Genomic DNA, 15,288 nt, shown 5'->3' with positions numbered 1-15,288 from the left:
TTTCTTTTTCAGTTGAAAAAAATCTGAGGATTAACAGGAATATTGGGATCAATTAAAATTCAATAATACTGTTATTATCAATTCGAAGCTGCGCATCGTACAACAATAAATGGTTGACAATAGTTTTTCTTTTTATAAATTACAATTTGAAAAGTTTACACTATAGTGGGAGTGACTCACACTGGATTCACTATCAGAATGGTATGAGTGTAATAATAAAAGTGGAAGGAGAATAAGAGGATGGTGTGGGCGAAATGGGGCGAGCAGCGAGAAGCCAGCAAAGCGAGTGCCAGGCCACGATGTTCAGTGCTTGGCTGTTATTCAATAAGACAGCACCCATCAGAATTTTCAATTTTACATGGATTCACACGTTTCATTCGTCTCATTAAAAAAAAAAATCTACCTACAAATTCATCGAAAAAAAAATCTCTAGTTAAATATTTTCATTGTTAAAAATTTCATCACTAAATCATCATCATCATTTTCAATGAAAACAGCTGTCAACATTCAGCGCTCATTAATAGTTTGTAACAGCTCCGAGTTGACTGACCCGGTACAAGAAATCGCTTTGAGTCTTATCCAAACACCAGAAGTTTCATAAAAAAAAAAAAAAACACGAAAGAAAGTAAAAAGAAAGAAGAAAAAGTTTTTGTTTTGTGATGCTGTTTGAATATTATCAAGGATTAGTGCTACTATAGTGTTAAGAGAAAAGAAGAAATGCGTCAGACTGCATGGATTCATCAATGACAAAGAATGTGTATTTTAATCTTTTTTTTTTTTTATATAAATCCTTGATCTGATTATAATAGAAGTGTGTGAGTGCAAAGTCATTTTTTACGAATAAATGTGAGTGTTATGAATTGAGAAGAAAAATTTTTTAAATATTTTTGTGTGGAATTATTTTGGAGCCTGTTTTGCACCCGTGATTTTCCGTCTGCGTGGAAAAAAAAGAGAGAAAGAGTCTCGAGAGAGGTCACAATGCCAAAGACGAGGATCAACGACCAGGTGAGATTTTTTTTTCCTATATTTCAAAATTTAATTTATAAAAACATTTTTTTATTGAAGATTCGTAGAATTAGTTTTCAGAATTAGAAAACGTTTCTATTTTATTTTTTTATGATTATTGAAATAAATTATTTTTTCAAATAGTTAATAAAAAAAAAACGATTTTTTTAAAATGTTTGAAATTTTATTTCGCGTATTTCAACTTTCTGTCGAACTTATTTGAAGCTTCTTGTACTTATCAATATTATAGTGACAGCACGCAAATAATGATAAATAGCATTATCCTATTGCGCCTTAAAATTATTTAAAGAGCCATTGTATCGAATAAAAAATAATAAAATTAAATATACTTAAAAATTTTTTATTTAAATAATTAATATTTGATTAAAAAATTCCAATTTTTGATTTCGATAATTTAAATCTATCAAAAGAATGTAATTTTTATTTTATCTCAAATTTATTTAGCAAGAATTTTTTTTTTCTTGTATTTTTTTAAATTCGTTAGATCATATTTCTATCAAATTCATTTACATATAATATGTTTTTATTATTTACATTCTTTGAATTTAAAATTCTTTATAATCTTCACCCGCTGATTCACTTTTAATTTAATAATTTAATTTTTCATTTATTAAATTAAATTTTCAATATTTTTCAATAAATAAAATTTAATTTATTATTTTTAATTTCGTTTATTAATTTTTTTTTACCTTTTTGAAAATATTTTTACCCTCTTTAACGAATTAAGTTTACTTAATAAAGATTTACAAATCTTACATTATCGATAAGCGACCTTATCAGAAATTTTTTTTTTTTTCATTACAGAAGAGCTACACACGAAGCGCAAGAAAAAAATTATCTCCGAGTTTCTATTTCTGATATTCGACACTTAATATAAAAATTTGTATATATATTTTTTGAAAGGAAATAAAAACAAAGCTTTTAAAAACCGGAAAGACATTTTAGAAGAGTAGACAGATGTGTGATTCATTCAGGATCGTATAATCAACAGATTACAAAACGTGTGTGCCATTATTTCAATAAAGAATAATGTGAGTGACTAATATTTATGTCAATAAATTGCAAATAATTTTCAGAGTTATTAATCGAATTCCTATTTTTTTTTTTCAACAGAGAAGAAATGATATAAAATAAAAAAAAATCATGATGGAAGTGAAACCGGTACCAAAACCAAGATCAATTCATTTGTCATCATCGATTCCAATTCCAGCGCCAAGAACATTACAAGTTGCTGTTAATAATTGTACGAGATCAACAAGTCCAAGTGAATCGAGTCAATCGGAAAAAAGTGACGACACAAAATCTCAAACGGAGACAAAAAGTTCGAATTCAGAATTTTTTAAAAATTTAAAAGATGAAATCTCAGAAAAAATGACAGTAAAAGGACGCGCTGTTATTTCAAGTACACGAAATGCAAGTATTCGTCTTGAAAAATCGGTGAAAAATTTAATAACACGTCGTCTTGCATCACTAAATCAAGATGATTTACAAGATATTGAGAGCAAGGTGAAAAGTCCAATTGAAGATGATCGTTGTACATCACTTCCGGCGAATGATATTTTTAGTAGTATTTCCTTTTATAGTCCATTGAAGACAAATTTAAAGAGTATAAAAAATGAAGAAGATCTCACTGGTGCAAGATATAGTCCACCGCCTCCTGTTTATCCACCACCACCACTTCCAGATGAATCAATTTACGATGAATTACAATCAGTTACATCGGGAAATAGTGGTAGTCGATATGATACACTGAGTTCAACATTTTCCGAAAGAGAACGTGATTTTTCCGAGCCATTTAATTTATTGAAATTTGCCCAAAATCATGCAAGTGATTCTGATCAGAGTCTAAATATATCTGATAGTCAAGAAGTGGCTAAAAAATTATCAAGATCAGATTCATGGACATTTTATGATGCTGCACAGGGAAAATCTGATAAGACTGAAGGTAATGATGAATTGGACAGAATATCTAGTGCCGATGAAGATGACAAGGAACCGCCAATTAGAAAGAGAATTTCTTCAAATTCGAATATTAGTCATGTGTCGATGCAAAATTCATTATACGAAAATTGGGTGTTGAAGAAAAATTCAAACGATGAGAATACGTTGAAGAATGAAGATAATTCACCATCAGGTATATTTTTACAATTATATAATAATAATAAAATGCTTGATCTGTCCTACTGTCCTAAGTTGAAGTTGGCCTTTTCTGATTTCACGTGTTTTTTTGAATAGTAATCTTATGACGTGTCAAATTTTGACAATTCTTTTTCTCATTTTTGCCAAAGTTGTATAATTGTCTTTCCAAATTTCGGAATAAGTTTCTTTAAAATTCCAAATGTGAAAATTCAATTCACGAAGCTGAAGTACACAACGTTTACCAACGAAATTTTTTTTAAAGTTGTATATTGATTCAAAAACTGTATACAAATACAAAAAATTTATGATGAGAAAAAAGATGCGCCAGGAAATTTCGTACAAGATAGTAATTTGAAAAAAAATTATTTTTAAAAATTAATTTTCAAGGTACCAGGGGCCAACGAATACCTATTAAATATTAATTATAAAAACACAGGCCTCGAATCAACATAAAGACACAAAAAAGTCGTTTTAGTCGATTTATATTCCCAAAAAAAGTGGATTTGTTTTTTATTTTAACAAAAATATTTTACAGATTTAAAAAAAAAATTTTTTTAATAATCTTTTCGAAGGGTTAAAGTTGAAATTTTTAGAAATAATTAAATTTCAAAAGATATTGTTAATTTTCAAACAATTATTAAATTTTACAGAACTAAAAATAATTTATCAAACAATTTTTGGAAAACATTTTTTAAATTTAATTGAATTTTCAAAGATTTAAAATTGAGATTTTTGAAATTAATTGAAACTTTAAGTGTTTTGTAATTAAAATTTTAGATGATTTCACTAAAAATTTATTAGAAAATGCGGACAAAATACAATAATTTGAAAATCATTTTTAATTGAAAAATAGTTTCAGATAGTTGAATTTTTAAAGAATATTCCTAATTTTATTTTTTTGTTTCAGGTGCAAGAAGAGAGCAATCAAAATCGGTTCTATATGAATTCGATCCATTCGCAAAGAATGAGAATAATGTTTACAGTAATTATGAAAATAATGATCTTCTGTTGTTGAAGGCATTTTTGGAGAACAATGAATCGGCGAGCAGTGGAGGAAGTGCGAATGATATAAGAGAAGAAGAAGAAGAAGAAGACGATATTCAAATAGAGGAGGAGGTTAAAAATGAAATTTTAACAATTCCACCAACGCCACCAAGACGATTTGATTCATTACCAAAAAATGAATACGACGAAGTTGAAATGGTTGAAGTACCTGAGAAATTAACGAAAAAAAGTCCTGCACTATTACCAAAATTGGCACATCTTGCATCGAGAAAACAACCAGCTGTACCGCCAAGAAAATCGGCAATTAAAAACAATAATAATTTATCGACTAATAAATCACTTTCTGATACTGTTGAGGAGACAATTTTCAATAAATCATTAGCAAGTGGTGCAATTGTAAAAAATATCGAGGAAAAACGTACAAGTGTTATGCAAAGGCTAATGAAACCGAATAATATGATAAATTTTGTGAAAAATGGCAGTAAATTATTGTCAAGAAATAAAGAATTAGTTGAAGTTAGTGTGAAAAGGGTTAATTCGAAAAAATTGGAAAGACCAATAACATCATTGGGAAATCAAAATCCACCGAGTCATAGGGGTGTAATTTATAGATCTGGTGTTGGTATTGAAAGAGCAAAAGATTTAGTTTCAAGAGCCGCAGTTTTAATTGATCAAAAACTATCGTTTTACAGTGATAAAAGTATGTCAACATTGAAGGAAGTCATTAGTCTCGAAAAAATTCACAGTATTCATCTGTTACAGGATGTCAAGTGAGTTTTTTTTAAATTTATAAAAAAAAAAATCAAAATAATAGTAATAAAATCAAATAAAAATAATAAAATCAAAATAGTAATAATAATAACAAAATCAAAATAATAATAACTCAAAAATAATAAATAATTTAGCAAAAAAAATTGAACGCAATTTCTTTGCTTATGGAATTTGCCTTTGAATATGATATTTTATTCATAAATTCATTTTTGACCTGATAAAATCGGGAATGTATAAGTAAAATTGAAAGAAATATAACTCATTCATTATTGGAGTATAAAATATAATGTCAAACGCGGAAAAGGATTTAATATATTTTTATCGCTTTTTGTGATAAAAGCTTCTATTATTGAACTAGTTGAATTTCCTGATATCAATATAATATGACCTTTTTAGTCTATATATCACTTGTTTTCTGTGTTTTTTTTTTTTAAATGTACGGTTTAAAGTTCCGATTTATGATACACAAGGACAGAAAATAATCTTCAATGTGTATTAAAAGAGAGAGTTTATTCCCACGAATGTATAAAAGATTGTTAATTAATTTTTATTAATGTAGAGGATCTTTCAATTTTTTTTTCCTTTTTTATTTAGTGCACACAATGATGGTCATTCAATTTTTTTTTTCTAATTATTATTTACCCGCATGTACTTCCTTTCTGCTTTGCTTTTTTCACAAGGGGTATATTTTCAAATGCGAAACCGGAACCCTCATCATTTATTTGCGCGAAGAGTTATAATTTGATATTTGTAAATGAGCAACGAATCAGAAAATAAATACCAGGGCGTACTGCAATTTTTGTTTATTAGCATCTGATTAAGTAATGAAATTACTATTTTTTTGCTTTGAAATTGTTTTATTGTTAAACAAAAGTAATTATAAAAATTAATAAATTATTATTTTGCATTTTTTTTTTAATTCTAATTTTAATTTTTTATTTCAATTGTAAGTTTAATCTTTGATATTAATTTTAATTTTGTATTTCAATTTTAATTTTAATTTTTTATTTCAATTGTAATTTTAATTTTTGATTTTAATTTTGTATTTCAATTTTAATTTTAATTTTTTATTTCAGTTGTAATTTTTTACTTCAATTTTAATTTTAATTTTTGTTTGTAATTTTTTATTTTAATTTTTGACGTTAACTTTAATTTTTGATTTTAATTTTAATTTTCGATTTTTAGAGTAGTCGATGGCGAAAATGTTCACTGCATCGCAATTCATTGTGAAGAACGACCCAGGGTTCATGTTTTTTATGCAAAAGGTATTACGGAAAGAAGAATATGGGCACAAAGAATTTTAGAAGCCATGACTCCTGTGTTCCCTATTAAATATACCTCATTGTTGACAAGAGCTGGCTGGGCTTATTTAAAGGTAAAATTTATTTTCCTAAATTTACTAAAAAAAAAAAATACAAAACTAAAAAATTGTAATGAATAAAATAAAAAATAATTATTATTAATAGATGCAAGTAAGAACAAAGATAAATGAATTAATTGATAAAATTATATTCAGAAACAATATAAACGTGATGAAACTGCAGAATATAGATTTTTTTTTTCTTCTAAAAGGCACGTAGTGCAAATTTCATCATGTGAAAGAATTTAACGTAATACTTTTTTAATTTGATACTCATTAAAAAAATGTTTATTTATCCTTTTTTTTCTCTATGAAAATATTTGAAAAGATTTACCGGAAACTGTGACGGAAAAAGAATGTATTTTTAACCAAAAAAAAAAGTCGGAAATGTTTTCAAGTGATAGAGAAAAAAATGATTATTTAGTTTCTAAAATTAGCCACTCATTATTTTTTTTAGGAAGGTGTCACGGGCTCGTGGTTTCCGGCTTGGGTTCTTCTTCATCAAAGAACATTGGTCTATACACGAACATTAAATCCTGTTGTTTTGGAAAAAATTGATCTCCGAAAAGCTCGTTGTATAGGTGAGTGAATAAAAATAATTTTAAAAATACTATTTTTAGTTGAAAAATAAGAGAATTTTTCTTTTTTAATTATTAAATTCTTTAGATTAAAAGTGTTGTTAATATTTGAAAATTTGTATTTTCACGTTTGAGAGAAAAGTAGATCAGTTACAGAAATGAAGAGATAAATTCTGATGAGACAGCAGTTTTTTTTTTTTTTTTTGCTTACGTTGTAAAACATTTTTATTCGTTACACTTTAAAAGTACCGTTTAACTTTCAACTCTTTTAGTCTAATCAACGATCATTGCTTTCTGCAAAATAATAATAATAATTGCTTATTAATGTAACCTTGAGACTGATAAATTACGGATCCATTAGTGTATCTTCAGAAACAACAAAAAGAAATCAGTTTTTTAAAAATATTTCTTCGCGAGGCAGAAATTTGTTTACGAATGAATAATTTTTCAATGGAATCGAAAATATTTGATATGTAATAAATTAATTAATTACTTTTCAATTTGTATTCACATTTTGATGTTAAATTTTAATTTTTAGGAAAAAAAAATAAATGAAAATTACAATTAAATTACAAAAATTTAATATATTTTGGAAATATTTGAAGTGTTTTATTTTATTTCCAAACCTCAATTATTAATAGTAATTATATAGTGGAAGTCTGCGCTTAATGATTGCGCAGCTGAATAATATGCTTTATGAATCATTCTGTATTTATCTTATTCTGTATAGACCTCCAGTGAATAAGACAAACGCGATATTTTATTTAAAAAAAATTGTAAATAGCATTTTAAGTTTTATATTTCCTAGTTCTATTTTTGCTGAATATGAATGTATATTAAATTTCAGACGCAGTGCATCTAAGTTCAAGTTTATATATAAAAGCAGTTCATTTGATATCGTTAGATAGAAACCTAGAATTTTTTTTTTTTTTTTTTTATATTATTCAAATGATCATTTTTGATATTCTTATTTCTATTCATAACAGATAATAAATATTTTCATCTCTACTAAAATTTATCTTTAGTTTACCAATAAAAATTTTTATTCAAAAATATTTTTTTTTATTTAAAAATATTAATATTTTATTTTTATTTGAAAATATTAATATTTTTTAAAATTTTAATTTATAATTATTTAAAATTATGAAATTTTAATTGACTTACTTTTAAAATTTATTGAATTTAATAAATAAATTGAAGAAATTAAATTTAGAAAATTATTTCAGTATTAAGAGAGCAAGATGGTCCGAAACCTGAAGCTGGAAATATTCCTGTAGTTGTTGTGGATGCTGGTGGTTCTGGAGCACTTCATTTAGTGGCACCTTTATCAAGTGAGGCTGCTGCATGGAGACACGCTTTTTATCAGGCTGCGACAAATTCTGGTCCTGCTTTAAATCAACAACAACTTAATCAAGATAACGTGCCTGTCATTCTTGATAAATGTATCAACTTCATCTATGCTCATGGTAAGTCTCAGAGAAAAAATTGTTTATAATATCTGATCATTAAAAAAATATCTCTGACTGAATTTCAATTTAATTTTTCATAGATGCGTAATAATTTTTAATATATAGGTCATTTTTCGATTTTTTTTTCTTAATTACCTACTTTTTAACGATTCTTAAGAATATATAAATAATATTTTTTTATTTATTATTTCATTATTTTTAACGATACATTTATTATTAATAGATTTATTAATGTTTTGTAGAAAAAATATTGAAAAATTGCTTCACTTTGAAAGAAAAAGAATAGAAAGAGATTTTATTTTTATTTATCTTTTGTATATATCTGTTGATTTATTAATTTTCAGTCGATCACTATTGACAAATCTAATTTTCTTATCTGACCTATTCTTGCGATTGTTTTATCATTTATATCGCTGATTAATTTGTTTATTTATGAACTACTGACATTATTTGCCTCTTTTTATATTAAATGCAATTGTTATTTTTTATATTCTAATAATAAATTATTCTATAATTTAATTTTATCTCTTAGATTTTAATTTAAAATTTTTTTTATGTAAAATAGTAGTTTTTATTTTATTGAAATTTACCCAATTTTAATTGTCGTATTTATGTTTGTTTTTGAAATCATATAATCGATAGGAAGAAATTGTTCTTGTGTTATATTATTAAAAAAATGTGTGTGAAATATTTTTATGACAAAGGATGTTAATAATTATTGATGCAGTAGTTGAAAAGAATTGTCTAAAGAATATATTAGTCTATAATTACATAATATGACAATTATATTGTTTGCGGCCTTGAAATATAAAAACTTGAAAAATAACTTGAGAAATATTTTTTTTATAGTAAAAATTTAATTTTCTAAATTTTTTTCTTATGTGAAACAATTTACATATTTTATTATAATTTTAATTTAAGAATTTCTTATTTTATTTTTACAGAACAGTTTTGAAAATAAACAACATTATTAAATAAATAATAAAATAAATAAAATATTATAAAAAAAAACTTTATAAATTGTTCTTAATTTTTAAATTTATCTCGAAATAAAAATAGAAACAGAAATTGAGAGGAAATGTTTCATTGAGATAAGAAGTATATTATATAGTGAAAGATATAATATACTGATGACTAGATTATGGAAAATGGCGAATATTATTTATTCTTTTTGTAGGAATAATGACAGAGGGCATTTATCGTCGAAGTGGCTCAAGTAGCGCAGTTGTCAAATTATTGGAAGCTTTCAGAAGAGACGCTTGGGCTACACAAATTACAAAAGATTTCTATTCAGAGCACGATGTTGCAACTGTTTTGAGAAGATTTCTCCGCGACTTGCCAGATCCATTATTTCCATCAAAAATTCACGATCAACTTTGCAGCACAATTGGTAATAATAATTTTTATTTCTATTATTTTTTATAAAAAAAAAAGAAAATTAACGTCAAATTAAATATTTAATTTACATTTACTTATTTAATATTTAATTACTTAATATTTAATGTAAAATTTAAAATTTTTTCATTCTAAAAATAAAAAATCAATGAAGTATATTTAAAAAAATATTTCATTAAATTTATAAATCATGTTACAAAATTTTAATCTCAAAGCGTTTGAATAGAAATTAATTGGTTTCAGTCTATAAAGAAAAGTCAAAGGAGTCTATTCATTAAAATAGTCTATTACTATGTTTATGAAATTTAATTACAATTGATTATATTCCTCAATTTCGAAGAATCAATACTAATGCAATAGATATGATCCCAATTTTTTTTATTACTTGCAATTATATAATTTTCTAAATAAATATTTATTTCATTCTATATTTGGATTTTACAAATTCCTTAACACAATTATGGTACATTTTTACATAATTTCTCCTCTTATGATTTAATATTACTTACTTATTATTATAATATAATTATTATATATAAAATAAATAGGTATATTATATTATTATTATATTTTTCTATTTTTGATAATTTGATAATTTCTTAATTTGACTAAATTTTTCGTTTGAGTTAAAATATAAAACATTAAACTTTAAGTATATTTAAGTGTTGATTTAATCAAACACAAGTTTCTCGTCCATCGTGACGATGATTCATACACCAATCATTGAAGGACATCAATAACTTTCGAATCGAATTATTTTTTTAAAATCAGCAAATAGAGAAATAATTTCTTTTTTTTAAAAAAAAGAAAAAAGAAAGTAGAATTAAAAAAGAAATTTAATTATTTTAATTTTTAATTTATTTTTAGATTTAACCAATGATGAGGAGAAAGTGACGACCTATCGAAATCTTCTCACAAATTTGGATACCGTTACAACAGCGACACTTCATAGAATTCTTGAGCATCTACATTGTTTGACGCGAAAGAGTTCAAAAAATTTAATGACCGTTGATAATATATCGGCAATATGGGGACCAACATTAATGCACGCCGGTGGAAATAGCGCCGAGGATTGGAATCGTTCAGAGACAAAAGTTGTTGCCGATTTAATTCGATTGTATCCAAAATTATATAAATTATCTGCCGCTGATCTTGCGAGAGAGGCAAAAATATTGGAAGTACTTGAACGTCATCATATTTCGAATAATGGTTTACGCGGTGCTCCATCCGGTGATTTGAAGATATGGATTTATCTTTTATCGAGAGAGGGCGAGTGTGTAAATGTCACGGTTAGTGAAAATAATATTTGCTTTTTTCTGTATGAAAAAGATAATTTTTTTTTTTTTATAAAAAAAAAGATAGTATTGTTAATTATTATTCATTTATTGTATTTAAGTATTGTAATTAAGGATTATTTAAAACTGCAGATTGGACCACAAAAAACTGCCTTTGATATTTGTCGAGAATTCGGTGATAAAGTCGGCTGTGCACCACATGAACTTTGTTTAGAGGAATACGATCTCGCAGGTGCTTTGGAGAGACCACTTCATCACAGTGAAAGAGTTTTGGAAGTTGTTGCCAGGTGGGGATATTGGGATCCCGAGGACAGAAAGGACAATGTTCTCATTCTCAGAAAAGATAGACTTTACAAGGATATTGTACCTTTAGTAAGTTTATTTGCATTTTTTTCGTTAAATAACTATTTTTGATTTTTTCACAAAAATTTGGTTTAGAAAATCATTTTTTGAATTCTTTTTATCAATTTAATAATAGTTTTATTTATTTTTATTTATAAAATTTGTATTTAGTACATGAATTTCGCACAGAAAGAGAGAGAGAGAAAAAGAGAAAAATGGGAACAGTTGAGAATTGAAATGAGGTAGAATTTGAATTAAATCAAAAAGGCAAATGAATTAAAGCTAAAGAGGTTCAGGGTCATGTATGTTTGAGAACTTTTACGAGGGTGAAAACTTTCCCACTATATAGTGTATTTATACTGGAATAGGGCGGATCAGATTGCGTGAGTCAGAGAGAAGATGAAAGAAATACTTTGCCATAGTGAAAAACAGGATGTAACTCTAATTGGACTTGACCGAGTGCTTCGTAGCTTTGAAATGTGTCAATTATTTACGCATGCACTCTGACAATGTTAAATTCTCAACGCAAAAAAAAAAGAAAAAAAAAATGAGACTAATATTTCCTTCAGGATCAAGTAATTTGTCATTTAATATTTTTTTCAATTTTTTTGCAGGTGAAACCTCCCATGACAATTTCAGGTGAATTAAAATTTGCCGATACAAAAACGAAAAATTGGAAAAGTTATTTATTTGAATTTAGTCAGGCAAAACTTTGTTGTTATAAAGATAAAGTTTGCTCTATAAAATTGCACGAATGGAAAATTGAAGACATCGTTTGGTATTTGGGCCATGAGCCAAAAAGAAATCCACAGATGGGGTAAATATAGATTCAATATTTTGCGAAAATACTAATTTTAGAGAGAGGGAAAATTATATTTAGAAATAATAAATATTATATAAAAATAATAAAAATAATAAAAAATATAAAAATATTAATTAAATTAATAAATTGTATAATTTTAATATATTAAATTTTTGTTCTAGTTGGTCCATTACTTTCATTTTGAAAAATAATAAGCCAACAAGGTGAGTAATTTAAATAATTAAACTATAAATAAATAGAACTAAGATGAAGAGAATTAATTTGCTTATTTGTAGATGTAAGGAAAATCCATATTTTGGATATACTTTAGCGGGTGCATCAAAAGACGATCAGTATAGATGGTTGGCAGCAATGTTGTTTGGCGAATATCAATGCAACTTGATTCCATCTGCTGTTAATTTAATGGATGCTTAATGTTTATAAAAAAAAATTATAACGAGCCTTTTACTTGCCTTAAAAAGCGTTTTCAATATTTACTCAATTCAATTGTCTACGAGAGGATTAAGTAACTGTTTTTATTATTATTATCATTACTATTATTTTAAGTGTAATTAAATTTTAATTGTAATCGACTGAGAAACCAAAAAAAAAAAAGAATTTGGTAAATAATTTTTAATATTTGCTTATCCTCGTGGAAAGCATTTTATGTTGTTTTCGTTGAAATTAAAAATAATCTCGTTTATATTATATATAAATTTAAATTTGTTTTGATTGTTTCGATATTTTTAAAAATATATTAAAATGAAAAAACTATTTTTTTCTTTGAAAAAAATTGATATTTTAAAATTTTATTGTTATAAATTATTATAGAAATATATGCAATTATTTCATTGTAAAATCAATTTTTGTGAAACATTCCATTCCAATTGACTGAAATTTATTTATTTTTTTTTTTAAATTATAAATTCAAAATTTTTAATAGGTGCGTTTTATCTCGTAATAAAAAATATTTAAACAAAAAAATAGGGATTAAAATATAGTTTTTTGGGGAATTAACTTTTTGTCAATTTTTGTCCTTTTAAAGGAATTTTTTATAAAAAAAAAAAATGTTACAATATTTTTGAAAGTATTATTTATTAAAATAAAAGTATATTAATATCAATCGTTCGTTTTTTTATAATATGTACAGGCTAGTGAGCATTATTCTCTAAATATCGATATATTTAACTAAGTATTAATTAAGGTACACTCGTATTATTCTTTGATGATTATTATCGTAATACATTATAACTTTGTAAAAGCGTTTAATAAATACAAATATATATATATATATATTATAATTAAAGGCATTTTGTTACAGAAATTAAAAATTCTCTTTGGATTTATTTTTCCAGTTGAATTTCTGTAAAGAATCCCTTGAAATAATTTTTATTTCATATGCGAATATGTTTCATTGAAAATTTCAAATTGAAAATTTAAAAGAATTTATTTAATTTAATTTATGTTAAATTTTAGAAAAATTTATAATTTCATTTTTAATGATAATGATTTTAATGTTAAATTAAATTTTTAATGAAATTTTCTGTTTTTTCATGATTTCTGAAATCTTACATTTGCATAATTTATAATAAAATTGATATACATATTTTTTGTCATAAAAAAATATCAAAAATAGTAAAAATGAAATTTTACAAAAAATAATTTTAATTTTAATTTGCAGACTGTTAAAAATTCAACTGCAAACATTTAAATTTACTTCTAGGGATATTAATTTTTTTTTTAATTATATGTAAAATTTACACGTGCACATGAATTCTCATTTTGTCAGACATACATTACATTTAAAAATACTGAAGTTCTTGCTAAATTGTAACATTCGGATGTTTGAATTATAATATTGATGAGTAAAAAAAAATCTTTTAAAACTTTTATCACTTTTTGTTTTTTTAAAAATTACTAATAAAATTAATTTTTAATTTAATTCCATATTCCATACAAAAGCTACTTTTTGCAATTAAAACCCGTTTTAGTGAACCAGTGACAATCTAACTATTTAACAAGAAATTTTCAATTAAAAAAAATATATTTAAATTAATGAATAATAATAAAAGTTTTTGTAATAATTAAATATTTTTCAAAATAAATTAATTTTAAAAAAATGAATTATTTTTCCTCAAATAAAAAAAAAAATTTTTTTTTTATGGAATAAAATGATAAAAGTATTAATTTTTTTTTTGTTCGTCAACTTCTTAAACAACATAGGCCTCAAATAAAATATAATTCCGTCGAATTTTCGACGGCCATAATGGACGTCATCGTCCATTATGATTTGGATTATAAATTTGTCTAGAATTCAAACTACTACCTGCTGAATTAATATTACTTCTCACTTGAAAATATTGTGGTTTTTGCTTTTGTGAATTCCAATGTAAATAAGAATACCATGTGGCAACAATAATTCCAAGTGCATTACACGATGCAGAAAAAATTAAAAGATATGTAAATAAATTATTGACCTCGGAACATGTGAGATCGTAATATTTAAGTATTGGCTCACGTGTGAGCGTTGAATTATTAATAATTGTTCCACAAACACATGATCCTGAACTTATGAGACTTGTCGAACTGCATTCAAGTCCTGAGAGTCGTACAAGATGAACTATTGTTGCAATACAAACAATTATGCAAGCAATGGCCGCCACAATTGAGAGAAAGGCACTTAATATCTGTGGAATGGAAAAAGAAGATAAAAAAATAAATCCCTCGTTATAATGAAACAAATATTTTTAAAAAAAAAAAATAATAATAATAATAGCAGTTTTTGCAAACCTTTGTTGTGGTCAGACAAAAGCCAGGACTCATTCTTGGGTATTCTTTTTTGAAGCAGCACAATAGACATATTCCAAAACTGCCGGAGATGAAGAGCTAAAAAAAATATTTTCTATTTAAAACTAGAAAATTAATTAATAATTAATAATAAATTAAATATTAATATTAAATAAAAAATTAATATTCAATTTATTATACCTATTATTTATTTTTATTATTTTATTAAATATTAATTTTTAATATAAACAGTAATTTTATCAAAAATAGTAATTATTTGTTATTTATGTTCCCGGAATGGTTTTTTAAAAGTTCTATT

The 15,288-nt window shown here is 24.9% G+C and overlaps 2 protein-coding genes across 2 annotated transcripts in view; one reads left to right on the top strand and one right to left on the bottom strand.

Annotated features, from left to right (window-relative positions):
• Window positions 1–243: 243 nt before the first annotated feature.
• Window positions 244–12,956, top strand: LOC127288588 (uncharacterized). The gene is made up of 13 exons (XM_051316127.1): window positions 244–1,005; window positions 1,831–2,057; window positions 2,140–3,160; window positions 4,073–4,940; window positions 6,127–6,316; window positions 6,759–6,882; window positions 8,106–8,345; window positions 9,526–9,738; window positions 10,611–11,032; window positions 11,171–11,410; window positions 11,995–12,197; window positions 12,365–12,406; window positions 12,479–12,956. Exons 3-13 carry the CDS (start codon window positions 2,170–2,172, stop codon window positions 12,615–12,617), a joined length of 3,672 nt encoding a protein of 1,223 aa, XP_051172084.1. The 5' UTR covers window positions 244–1,005; window positions 1,831–2,057; window positions 2,140–2,169; the 3' UTR covers window positions 12,618–12,956.
• The window catches only part of LOC127288591 (uncharacterized), a 20,626-nt gene continuing 17,907 nt past the window's right edge, over window positions 12,570–15,288 (bottom strand). The window contains exons 6-7 of the mRNA XM_051316130.1: window positions 14,973–15,068; window positions 12,570–14,869 (exon numbers count right to left, since the gene is read on the bottom strand). Of these exons, the coding sequence (XP_051172087.1) occupies window positions 14,456–14,869; window positions 14,973–15,068 (510 nt within the window). The 3' untranslated portion in view covers window positions 12,570–14,455. The remainder of the gene's footprint in view (window positions 14,870–14,972; window positions 15,069–15,288) is intronic.

Source organism: Leptopilina boulardi, unplaced genomic scaffold (assembly GCF_019393585.1).
Source record: "Leptopilina boulardi isolate dan_hultmark-lab unplaced genomic scaffold, ZJU_Lbou_2.1 LbouV2_392, whole genome shotgun sequence".
NCBI classification, from domain to species: Eukaryota; Metazoa; Arthropoda; class Insecta; order Hymenoptera; family Figitidae; genus Leptopilina; species Leptopilina boulardi.
Note: the sequence above shows the minus strand (reverse complement) of the source record. Positions and strands in the feature narration are given on the sequence as shown.

Coding starts and splice junctions, on each gene's coding strand:
- LOC127288588 (XM_051316127.1), top strand. CDS start 2,170: ATGATGGAAGTGAAACCGGTACCAAAACCAAGATCAATTCATTTGTCA. Junction 6,317..6,758: donor CTGGCTGGGCTTATTTAAAG/GTAAAATTTATT, acceptor TATTTTTTTTAG/GAAGGTGTCACGGGCTCGTG. Junction 12,198..12,364: donor AAAAGAAATCCACAGATGGG/GTAAATATAGAT, acceptor TTTTTGTTCTAG/TTGGTCCATTACTTTCATTT.